Genomic DNA, 12,607 nt, shown 5'->3' on the forward strand with positions numbered 1-12,607 from the left:
ACCTCATCGCGATTTGAGCTATCTACCGATAACGCACCTTATCCTCCTCAAATCGAGTGGCGTTGGACGTTGGACAGGCCCTGCTCCGTCGCCGTGCTATAGCCGACAAACACCTTTCTCGTACACGCAGTAACGTCTAATTGAGCGTCACTTTGCCTGCTTGTTGAAATCAGCCACTTCTCCGCACTTCTCCGCAAGAAGAAGTTGTCACTTCTCTGCAAGAGACCGATACATTGACATTGTACATTTATTAGATTATAATAGCATCACAGATGTAATTAGTATATATCACACGTGCACGTTGGATAGGATATGGACGAATTTAACGCTACGCCGCCCTGTCACCCCGGTGTGCAGAGGTACAGCCACCGAGCTCTTATCGTGCCGGTGTGACGGCCGACGGAACTGCCGGAAGGTAACGGCGACACACCGCGATGGAGGCGGCCTCCCGATCAGATGGACCTCCGGCCGTCTGGAAAAGGAAAACACCTTGCTGATATCTGCAGACTAAAGCAACGAACATTGGATCAATATTGTCTGTTGCTGAATCTGCTGAATAGTATAAGACAGTGAAAAGGCATAACAAATACGAGCATGTTCTACCATGTTTATACTCGCTGAATTATGACAAATTTATGGATATATTCAACTATGACTTTGTGTACCGTCGAGTTTTCTTTACCGGATATCAATCGTTAGCGGCACGCAAATGAATACAGCTGTCTAATCTATTCCGGTGTTTGAGTCAATAACCATTAAATTAATCATTATGAACTGTGGAGCATGTCGGTGCTCGTTCGGTAGCGTGCGGACGTTCCCCTCCCTGCCCAAGGCCTCCTGGCCCGCACCGGCGCGCCGCCAGCACCTGCGGCCCTCCCCTCTCGTAACGGGCGGCAGCACCGCACCGGGCCGAACAGGGACTGCGGGGAACAGCCACCGGGCCGAACAGGGACTGCGGGGAACAGTCACTGGGCCGAACAGGGGCTGCGGCGAGCCTACGGCCACCAGGAACAGAGCCCACCGGCGGCACGGCACGGCACGGCACGGCACGGCACGGCACGGCACGGCACGGCACGGCACGGCACGGAACGGAACACGGAACACGGCACGGGTCGACGTGGATAAGCATGGGGACTTCATGGTACGGAAAGGTATGCGAGCGCACATATCTCGACACGAAACGGCAAAACACGGGAGGTACGGCTTGTATGGGCATGATACGGCAAGACACGGCACAGCACGGCACGGCACGGCACGGCAGCAGCAGACTCGGAGCCTGCCGTGGTATGCCCCACCGCACCACACCCCTACACGGACGGACCGCGTGCCGGCCACACCAGTATCCCGGTAGCCGGGGGCGGCCGGCAGCCCGGGCCTCTCAGTCTCGGCCTGGGGCCGCCGGCGGTGTGAGGCCGCATACACTGGCCTGCCTCTAACACCGTGGCCACCACGGCGCACGGAACATAATGAGAGAACAGTGGAGGGGGAATGAGGGGTAGGCAGTGGAGCGGCACAGCAAACGGTTGACGGAACAAATAGCCGACCCGACCCGACTGGGGCTCACCTGTGTTCACCATTGGCGGAAGTGCATGACATGATGAGATGACGTCATCACGGGCGTTATACCGATACAGCTGCAGGAAAGGCTCCAAAGCGAGTTCTGAAACACAATTTAGGGCCATGAATGAAATGTTCGCGCATTTATTCCTTACTTCACAACAATGCTTGAAAAATCACTGCTGCGGGCCAATGCAATTTATTCAGCTTTAAGTACCTACGTCCTACACCAATATAAAAAATATCCGAGGCCGATAGCCGCAATAATTTGTTAAACATAACCCTACGCAAACGATTGCTAACACAGAATTAGATACGAACCTGGATCTAGGCGGCTTTTTCTGCGTGCGTCGTCTGCCGTGCCGATCCGGGCGACGACTCGGCGCCGCCCGTGATGGTGAACGCCGGCGGCTTCTTTTACAACCTCCAGAACCAGCCGACTCACGAACCATCTTCCGGGATTTCACAACACACCAGAGTGCACTATAAGGTCTCGGGTCACGATACACCACACCGTCCGTTTGCCTTATTGCCAGCTCCCCGAGCTCTACACCTCACACACACGCACAGCCTTTGCACTACACCGGCCGGTGTCCGCCGCTACACCCAGAGTGAGTGTGACAGTGACCTCTGATGGCAGTGTTCTTCGACCGCCGGGTCACCGGGCTCGGCCTGGTCCGGCTGTTCCTCCCGGCCGTCCGGCACAAACCCGCCATTGTCCCGGCTGTCCGGTAGCCCGTCCGGCTCCGACCGCCGCTCCGAGAAACGGTCTCGGTGCCCCTCTCTGTGGCCCCGCTGCCCCTCTCTCTGATCTCGGTGCCCCTCTCTCTGGTCCGGGTGCACTTCTCTGTGGTCCGGGTGCACTTCTCTGTGGTCCGGGTGCCGGTCTCTGTTCTCCGGAGCCCGGTCCCTGTTCTCCGTAGCCCGGTCTCTGTGCTCCTGAGCCCGGTCCCTGTGCTCCTGAGCCCGGTTCCGGTGCTCCTGCAGTCGCTCGCGGTGCTCCTGGAGCCGCTCGCGGTACTCCTGGACGCGGTCGCGGTGCTCACCTCGCCGGTCCCGCAGCCGGTCTCGGTTCGCTGGGTGGGCCGAGTCGGACGGCAGCTGCGGCGTCGGCTCCGGCTCCAGGGAGGAGTAGAGCTCGCTGCCGCCGGAGCCGGCCAGCCGGCCGCTGGCCGAGCTGCCGTACTGCTCGATGGTCATGTAGGTGTGCTCGCTCGGCTGCAGACTGCTGTAGCTGGTGTTGTGCGCGCCGCGCTCCGGGGCACTGCCCAGCACCCGCGCCGAGCCCGCCCGCACGTGCGCCGGCGCCGTCCCGTGCTGGTAGTCGGAGACCAGTGTCGAGCATGTGGGCGTCGGCGAGTCGCGCGGCAGCATCGTCTGCAGCAGACCCTTGTCGTAGAAGGCGCGCATCATGTAGGATTGGTCACTAACGCTTCGGGGGATGCTCTTGAAGCCGCGGCAGGCCGGCAGTAGGCCCCGGAGGACTCGCCAGAAGTCCGGTTCTCCATAGGTGACGGAGGGCGCTGTCTTCAGCAGCGTCTTCAGCTCTCCTTCGACGGCGCTCCTATCCACGCCGTGGAGGAGGACCACAGCGCCGCGGCACGCGCGCAGAGCCTCCAGGTGCGACGCCTTGAAGTCGAACCGACACCACTCGTTGTCCAGGAAGTTTCTCGAGACGACGAGCAGCGTCTTGCGTGAGGCTTGCACACAGTGGTGCACAGCGTCGCCCAGGTAGCTGGTGTTGGGCGCGTCACGACGCAGCAGACACAGCCGCAGCGAGGGTGTCGACTGCTCCAGCACCGGAGCCAGCACCTCGTTCACGAAGCGTGTGTCCTGAGCACTGTACGTGACGAACACGTCGTACAGTTTGTCTGCCTCGGGCGTGACCACCGATACACCGGTGGTCTCTGTGCAGGCCGACGAGCCGCCCGTAGTCGACTCGGCACTGCCCCTCTTCCTGGCACAAAGCACGGCCCGATATCGCAGCAGGAGGCAGCCGGCCAGGGCGGCCAACGCGAGCCCGCCAGCTACCGACAGCGCCAGCGGCAGCGCTTCAGGACCCTCGCGGCGCGCCACGGCCGCCGTGGCCAGCTCGAGCGCGCATTCGGACTTGGCGTCGTCGCCGGCGCAGCTCACAGAATCGGCGTCTTCCACTTTGGCGGAGTTGTCGCTGACAAACGCGCTCAGCCGAGACATGAAGGTGCACTCGCACGACCACGGATTGTCGGCCAGCGAGAGCTCCACCAGGTAGGGGTTGGCCTCGAGCTGCCATACGGCGAAGGTCGCCAGCTGGTTGTCCCGCAGGGTCAGTACCTCGAGGGACCGCAGCTTGGAGAACGCCGCTGGATGAATGGTACGCAGCCGGTTGTTGTGAAGGTACAGCTCACGCAGGGAATGTAGACTCTCAAACTCATACGTGTGAAGCTCGGAAATCAGGTTGTTTTCGAGACGGAGGACTTGAAGAGCAGAGAGGCCGTTCAGGCTGCGGTTCTGGATCTCTTCGACGTTGGATCCGTTGACGAAGAGAGCGTTGATGCGTTTTCTGCCGATGAAGGTGTGGCTGTCGAGGCTGCGGATGTTGTTGCCGTCAGCGAAGACAGCCGTGGCGTCCATCGGGATCTCGCGGGAGATGGTTACCTGCTCCCTGCGACTGCAGTCCACGATGTTGGTGTTCCACGTGTGGTCGTGGTAGCACGTGCACCCACTGGGGCACTTCATCTCGCAGTCGCAGGCCACGTAGTTGCAGCAGTGGCAGATGGGGAAGCAGTGGCGCTCGTAGGTGCAGAGGAAGTCGGACGGCTTGGTGTTCCGCAGCGGCGTCAGGCTGTTCGGCATGTGCAACAGACGACACATGACACGGTCCAAATCCAGAACCTGCGAACGGAGCGAGACCCAACGTCAGTCAAGGTGACCAGATGCGCATTGGTTGGGTACTGATTCCTTATGCATAGTGCATACACTCGTGCAGTGTACAAGAGTACGTACACTCGTACAAGCATCATCAACACAAGCAAACACGCCGAATTGCAGGCACGTTTATTTACAGCAACGCGGGTTTAAAAGCGTAGCTGTTCGATGATATCTAATGATTCGGCTAAATAGGTGGGAAAATTTGTCTACTTCTGCATCGTCAGCATGTGTTGCATATTTTTAGGTATGCCTAATTTGTTTCACATTTCGCTGAAAATACCTTTTCACTTTTAAGTCGAATATCATGTAAAGGAGCATGTAAGCACATTAATGGCTTAACTTATCTCTATTCTATTTAGATAAAAAGTACGACCGGATGTAAGCATGCTATTATTTCTTGGTGCCAAGCGAAGCAAAGGATCGCGATTCGATTGATTTCAATGCAGTATTTCTAGCCGTAAAACCGTAAAACATAGAGTTGGAGACAAAATATAGCCGTTAAATTATCGTCTGTCAGTGAAGCTGGTTTACAGCACAAAAATGCCGGTCCGTACTCCGATTTCTGCCAATAAAAGCCCTCCTTCAGATAGCACCTGTCAGCCTTGTCAGCCACCTCGGCTGAAATGGAATTCAAAAGGGTAAAAAATGCGCCCGAAACGACAGCGCTTTAACCCGCGCCCTGGTGGGGGGGGGGCTATTTTTTGCCCCCCCTCCAGACTTTTCGATATATCTCCAGAACCGCTGCGCCGATCGTCACCAAACTTTCAGTACCCTCCCGGACATCAATTTTACACATTGTGACCAAAAATTTATCCAAAGGCTATGATAGGTTGGCCGGAAATGACGTCAGAGTGACGTCATGTTCTGCCGTTTTCGACCCAAAAAAGGGTTTCGCGGGAAGAGCTGTCAGGCCTATAGCTTTGCAAATACAGAAAAACGATAAAGACATAAAAGCTGTAGAATCGACAGGGCTACAAAACTGCTATCTCGGATTTTTGAAATTTTTGGATTTTGACCCCCAAAAATCAAAAAATAGATTTTTTGATTATAATAGCCGAAAAATCCAAAAAGTTTTTTGAATTTCGAAAAAACCGGAATATATGTGATATTCCTTACCGCCTTCTATCTACATACCAAATTTGAGATCGATACCTCTTTTTTTTTGGCCAAGTTACAGCGAGAAAACTGTTCAAAAATTGATGACGTCAAATTTTCAAACTCAATTTTTTTTGCAATTCTAGACCTCGTAGCGCAAAACAAAGACCACCATTAGACTCCCCGTGACGAGCTGCATCGAATCAATACCCATTTTATGCAAAAATATCAACTTTGAAATTTGACCTTTTTTGACCTGACCTTGACCTGACCTCCACCAGAAAGTGGCCTAAGCCGTACCTGATAGTCTTATAACCAACACCATTGAGTTGGAAATGAAAAATTGGCCATAAAACATGCATCGCACAACCTTAGTACCTAAAGTTAGGTTCATGTGACCTGACCTGTGACCCTTGGTGACCTGACCTGTGACCTGGTAATGTCAGTGACCTCTTATAGCAATATATGTACTAGGCAACTGACGCCCTATCGCTGATTCTCGACAAAATGCGCTTTCTTCGGTGTTATAGCGCATTCCCTAGATGACCCGTGAACGGTGAAACATTTCATCTTTGACCTGACCTGTGACGTCATCGGTGACCCCGAGGTCAATGAAATTTGGTTTCCCTCTACAAATTTGACAGGCCTTTCGAACGCCGTTTGAATTTTGCGGATCCGTCCAGTAGTTTCGGAGATACGAGGGGGGGCAAAAAATAGCCCCCCCCCCACCAGGTCGCGTTATAAACAGACCCCACCAGGGCGCGGGTTAACCCTATTCCTGGCGGGCTCCGCCGGGACAAGAAACTGGCGGGGGGGGGGGGGCCGATTCGGCCCCCCCCCTGAGATCTCGAGAACGAAGCAAGATAGCGACAAACGGTAAACGGCATCGGATACGCACGGTCAAGATCTACACTTTTTACAAAGGTCATTTTCAGGTCAGGTCAAAGATGACGTCACAGGGGTCGAAAAGTCAAAATGGCGGCGCTAGATATGGAGAGAGTTTTTCTCGAATAACTTTCGAATTAGTCAAGATAGGAACAAACTAAGGGCATCATCGTGATCCTCTCGTCAATCCGCATCGAATGATATATATGTTGACCTCGCAAGGTCAAGGTCAAAGGTTGACCTCAGGTCACGTGACCTCGAGGTCATCATGTATATCATTCGATGCGTCTTGACGAGCTGAACACAATGAGACCATCCACGCGTCTGTATCTTGTTCCTGTACGGAGTTATTGGCCAAAAACCTTTGGTGACCTTTGATGACGTCACATGACCTCACAGCTGCCCAACAGCAAAACAGACCTCAAGGTAGTGAAGGTTGATCGTATATGCAGTCATGTATGGTATATGGGGCCATTCCGACCCGTTTTAGTGGTAAAAACAGGGAGTTGATTTTTCCCCCATTGACTTATAATGGGGAGGTCGCGAAACTGACCTGACCTTAGGTCACCGATATCAAAATTCCGAGATATACAAATTGCACATACTGGTACCCTAACTAAAGCCTGAAGAGAAGAAATTGATCGGTCAAAAACTCTAGCTCTGGCGTGATTGCAAACTTTTCTGAGGTAGGGTCACCAAACCGCCTCTGGTGACCTGACCTGAGGTCAGATCAACTCAAAATTTTCAGACAAGTTGCGTAGAAGCCTTTTAGGAAAAGTCAGAAAATTTCAGCTTCCTAGCTCAACGCGTTTGGGAGAAATAACCAAAAAACCTCAGGGGGGGGGGCTCCTGAGGCCCCCCCCCGCCAGGAATAGGGTTAAAGGCCCCGGCTGACTATAAGCCACGGTCAGTAATTTCTGCGTCATGAAATTTGGTGCTGTCAAGCTCATAGCCTTGAAACGACGGCTGTTAAAAAGGAGAATGGCCGGCGAATGACCGTAGCTTCTGGCCTGACTGTGGCGCCCAGATATATAGATGGAGATTATTTTGATGTACTTTCAGAAGGCCGCTGGCGACTGTGCGCGTGCAGTTAAAGCCGTCGTAATAGGGCAATTTCTCAGGAACGGAGCGGCCACGCACGAGAGCGGCTCTCACGTCATCTCCCAGCCGGGCGCGACAGGTTAGGAGACGGGACGCCCTCATCTCCGGCTATTAATCGCCGGTTATTAATGGCAGCCGATAGCGCGCTGAACGAGCCTGGGAGCCGCGAGGATGCGCGAGGCGAACCGGAGAAATTCTGGGTCACTGCCGAACGAGCGGCGCGCCGCGGTCGGCCGGCCGGTCTGCTCTCGGAGCATGGGGCCACAGGCATGCCAACACACCGAAACGTTACAGCTATCATCAGGCCGGAGCGCCGCGCCGGCCGGTCAGCTGCTCTGTAAAGCCACAGCGGCATGGCGGCCGATTATTAAAGTACCGTTTCACAAGCCGGCCATTGGCCAGTAATTTTGAGCTGATTACAATAAATCAGGCTAGGAAATAAACACTACCGCGATAACTGCCAGCTTTCGAAAGGATGCGACGCCGGCCACAGTCCACGGAGATTGGGCACTGGAGCGCCACGAGGGGCTCATTGTTTGGTGAAATCCACGACCTCTTACACCACTGAAGCTCTCAGATCTCGAATCGTCGGATAACGAATGAGATCTCTGTTTTAGTTGGGCAATAAAATAAAGCCGAAGCTATCCTGAAATTTTCAGCGCCGTCTCCGAGACTCGAGATTCAGAGCGAGAATGGAATTTGACAACAGAGTCTCAAGGGAAGGGGAGCTTTAGGCCTTAGGGGGAGATGACACAAGAACCGGATATTGCGGCAACCGGCAGGCCTGAATGCGACATTACCGCCGCCCAACCGCCGCGCAGTCACGATAACCAGCTTCAAATTGAAGACAAAGCTCGTCAGGAAAGCCATTGTGGCGCGGGATGGCAGGAGCGTGACGTGGGAGGTTTTCATCTCTGTGCGATCTGGCGGCGCCCATAGCAGCGGGCCGGATGACGATAGTGTTGTGTCACGGCCGACGCCGGGCACAATATCTCATTAGCGGGAGGTCGGCGCAGCAGCAGCCCTTACCTTTGGATACTTTCGCCGGGGCAGCACTGTGTTGATGGTGTGGAGCCAGTCCATCTCACAGTCGCAGAAGAAAGGGTTGCCGGCGAGCAGCAGCTCGGCCTCCTGCTCCCCATCCTCGGCGACTGGTGACGGAGTCTCCCCGCCCGGCAGTGTCACGGCCTTGAGATCCAGCTCACCCAGCTGGTTCGAGGAGAGGTCGGCTCGAATCAGCTGCCGCTTTGACTCGAACGTGCCCGGCTCGACGGTGGTCAGCCGGTTGCTGGCGAGAATGAAGTACTTGATACTGTCCGGTACCGATGCTCGGCTGATGTGCGTCACCTGGTTGAAGCTCAAATCAAGCGTCTCCAGCTTTATTTTCGACTCAATGTTGTAGAAGTTGCCGATCTCCTTCAGATGATTGCGGTGCAGGTCGAGCCAGCGCAGCTCGAGCGGCAGCAGCGCGTAGTCGAAGAACTCGATGTGGTTGTCGCTGGCGTTCAGCCACAGCAGCTGGGGCAGCTTGGCCAGCAGCCCGTTCACGTTCCGCAGCTGATTGGCGTCCAGCCGGATGGCTCGCAGGCCGCTGGCCACGTCGAATGCGCCGCTCTCGATGCTGGCGATCTGGTTCCGGGACAGGTCGAGCATGGTGAGCGCCGCCTGGCCGGCCAGCAGCTGCGCGGACACGTTGCGCAGCTGGTTGCCGGCCAGCCGCAGGTAGCTGAGCTGGCGCAGCTCGGCCAGCGACTGCGGCGCCACGTCCGACAGGAAGTTGTCGCCGAGGTCGAGCCGTCGCAGCAGCGTCAGCCGACCGAGCGCCTCGGGCACGGCCAGCAGCTGGTTCCCCTGCAGCTCCAGCTCCTGTAGGCCGCTGGAGTTGGCGAACGCCGCCGTGTCCACGTGCGTCAAACGGTTGTCGCCGAGTCCGAGCCGGCTGAGCACGTGCAGGCCCTCCAGCGAGCGGGGCTCCAGGCGGGCGATGATGTTTCCGCCCAGCGCCAGCGAGTGCAGGTTGCTGAGCGCGCCGAACAGGCCGCCAGGCAGCGACTGCAGCTGGTTGCGCGACAGGTCGAGCACCTGTAGGCTAGAGAGGTCGGCGAACACTTCTCGGCTGAGCGTCTCCAGCCGGTTGCCGGCCAGGTCGAGCACGATCAGCCGGCGCAGGCCGCTGAACGCGTCGCCACGCACCCACAGCGAGCTGAGGGCATTCAGTGACAGGTTGACGGCCAGCAGCTCCGGCAGGTCGGCCAGCAGGCCCGGCGGCAGCACGCGGATGCTGTTGTTCTGCAGGCGCAGGTCACTCACCACGCGCGTTTCGTTTAGCATCATGGCCGGCAGCGCCACCAGCTGGTTGTCCGACACGTCTAGCAGCCGGAGCTGCGGCAGACCACGCAGCGCGCCGTCATGGATGAGGGAGAGCTCGTTGGCGCGGAGCCGCAGCTCTCGCAGCTGGGGCAGGAAGCTGAGGGCGGCCGGCGGCAGCTCCAGCAGCCTGTTCTCCGAGACGTCCAGCGTCTGCAGGCCGTCGGTGATGCCGGCCACCTGCAGGTCCGATACGTCCCGCAGACCGTTGTTGGTGAGGTTCAGACTGCGCAGCTCGGTCAGCCGCGCGAACACGTCCCGCTCCAGGAAGTGCAGGTTGTTGTCGGAGAGGTCGAGCGCCTCCAGCTGCTCGGCGCCGCTGAACGAGCCCGGCTCGAGCCGCAGCTCGGTGGCCGTCCAGTCGGTGCTGAGCGTCCTCACCGTCAGCCGCGTCAGACTCCGCAGCCGGCGGAACGCGCCACGCCGACACTCTCCAGTATACAGCCCACGATCGAGAGCGAGCTCAGCTCCCGGAACCCGCGCAGAAACTCCAGGTCCAGCGTCCGGTGCAGGTAGAGCCGATCACTGCACGTGAGCTCCAACGTCCGCACGGCGGCCGGCCGGGTCGCGTTGACCCGCGCCCCGTCCAGTCTGTCCACCGTACACCGCAGCCCGTCATCACCGCTCTCCCGGCACACTCCGGCCGCTGCACCGGCGCCGGTCAGCAGCACCACGAGCGCGCACAACACGCGCATCATCCCTCCTCGATCACCGCGCTCCGTGCATGGTCCGCAGAGCGCCGGGCTCGCACCCACCCGTCACAAGGCTCACGGCGCGACTGCCGCTGCGGCGGCGGCGACTCTGGCGGCCGACTGACAGGCCGGCGGCGGCGTCCCTCGTGTGGCGCCCCCTGCGCCGCCCGGCCCGGCCCGCGTGGTGGGCAACTCGGCGGCCGTCCGACCAGCCACGGAGAGCGGCCGCCGAGCGGGTGACGGCGTTCCAGCACGGGTGTTGTCACTTGTCAGACTGGTCACTAGTCACCGTCACCGACCAGGTCAGTAGAAGTAGGCACTATTTGACAAGGATGTGCTGTGGCATGGCTGGTAAGATAACCTCTTCATGCTGACTATTCTCAACAATATTCTGGTGTTTTATGAGGTCTTTGATGCTCCCCTATTCCCGGGAAGTAATAATGGGTCCCACCTAATTATGCGAGATCCCAAGTGATCCTATTTAGTTCCTGTAAGCCTCTAAGAGGTTTTCAACGGTACTTCATTTCTCGGGATATTGTGAAGGGTGCAGAACTGCAGAATGAGCCTCACACGACGCCAGCTCAGGGACGACGGTGATTGCGGAAGCGCCCTCGCGTTCAGCAGGAAAGGAATGAGCACCTATTTGGTTGCATGCCTCCAGCTCCAGGCTTCAGAATGAAGCTCAAGAGAAGTATTCCATCTTCCGATAGCGGCGGTAAGATCCGTCTCCAGCATCTGCCTCCAGGCTTTGTCTTGCTCGAGATTCCAGACAAAGTGAGCTCCAGAGTAGCGTTCTGTCGTCCAGTGGCAGCCTGCGGGAAGCTCTTTCTCTACAGGCGCCAGAGGAGTAGGAGTGCTTCGTCTTCCACGGGCATCCCGGCGGCTCTGTCTCCTGGCTCCAGGAGAGCGTTCCGTCTCCAGCATTCCATGGACCATGTAAGTACCTACCATTCCATGGACATCGTTCTGGAGCTCTGTCTCCAAGCTCCAGAGCAGTGCTCTGTTTGCCGGTGGTTGTGGGAGGCTGCCGTCTCCTGTAAATGTCTCCAGGCTCTGTCTTCAGCTCCAGAGCAGTGCTCTGTTTGCCGGTGGCTGTGGGAGGCTGCCGTCTCCTGTAAATGTCTCCAGGCTCTGTCTTCAGCTCCAGAGCAGTGCTCTGTCTGCCGGTGGCGGCGGGAGGCTGCCGTCCGGCGCCGCTGATGGAACGGTCGGAGATCAGTGCCGATTGACGCCGTCGGGCCGGGCCGTCGGCCTCCGGCTCGCTCGTTAACCGACCTCTCTAATACCGGCCACGGCCCGCTGCGAGAAACACGAACCAACGACCGCCTCCGGGTTAGTAGGACACACACATACAAACGCAGATGCGCCTCCTCTTCTCTTTCTCTACTCTTCCTGTCGCTCTCCCTCTCCCCTTTCTCTCTTCCCCCCCTCTCTCTCTCTCTCGCTCATCTTATATTTTCCTCCCGGACATGAAGCATACCTAAGCATACAAAATCTGGGCTCAACTTAAACCGATTAAGTCAGATCTGAGATCCCCATGCCATGACATACCAGAAGCACAAAATTCCCAGGTCCTTCAGTGTTTTGAATTTACATATGTTTTTTTTTGCCAATCCCGAGTCCCATATCTTTTAAGATCTTCCCAAAACTCTGTGACATCAGTGGTCATCTCAGACTGACGTAGGTATATTCACATTTGGCCATGATCAGTGCGGTGTGGCGTGGCCACGGTGAGGACTAACGAGCCATTAGATCACCGGCGATCGAGGCTCGAGCCTAGTTGGAGTCGCCGAAACTGTGACGCAACCGGTCTATGAAAAGGTCATCGACTATCCCAGGCAGGTGATTGAAAATTATACCCACCGCTTATGGAGGAGCCGCTAATTTCAATAGGACGACTCGTATTTGGGTCACGGCTAAATTAGGACTGGGCTGTAGCATCGATTACTGAGTGGTGAATGAGATTCCGAATACTACGAGATGAGCATTGAGACATTATG

General features: G+C 56.8%; 1 protein-coding gene across 1 annotated transcript; it reads right to left on the bottom strand.

Moving 5' to 3' along the window:
* Window positions 1-231: 231 nt before the first annotated feature.
* On the bottom strand, window positions 232-10,613 carry LOC122380871 (toll-like receptor 6). Its single transcript, XM_043364401.1, has 6 exons — window positions 10,520-10,613; window positions 8,578-10,382; window positions 2,510-4,431; window positions 1,879-2,467; window positions 1,565-1,660; window positions 232-472 (listed from the first exon to the last, which is right to left on the bottom strand). The coding sequence occupies exons 1-4, from the start codon at window positions 10,611-10,613 to the stop codon at window positions 2,158-2,160; spliced, it is 4,131 nt and encodes a 1,376-aa protein (XP_043220336.1). The 3' UTR covers window positions 232-472; window positions 1,565-1,660; window positions 1,879-2,157.
* Window positions 10,614-12,607: the final 1,994 nt, after the last annotated feature.

Source organism: Amphibalanus amphitrite, unplaced genomic scaffold (assembly GCF_019059575.1).
Source record: "Amphibalanus amphitrite isolate SeventyFive unplaced genomic scaffold, NRLGWU_Aamphi_draft 000109F_arrow, whole genome shotgun sequence".
Taxonomy (NCBI): Eukaryota; Metazoa; Arthropoda; class Thecostraca; order Balanomorpha; family Balanidae; genus Amphibalanus; species Amphibalanus amphitrite.

Coding starts and splice junctions, on each gene's coding strand:
- LOC122380871 (XM_043364401.1), bottom strand. CDS start 10,613: ATGATGCGCGTGTTGTGCGCGCTCGTGGTGCTGCTGACCGGCGCCGGT. Junction 4,432..8,577: donor CCCGGCGAAAGTATCCAAAG/GTAAGGGCTGCT, acceptor CTCCGTTCGCAG/GTTCTGGATTTGGACCGTGT. Junction 2,468..2,509: donor AACCGGGCTCAGGAGCACAG/GGACCGGGCTCA, acceptor TACGGAGAACAG/GGACCGGGCTCCGGAGAACA.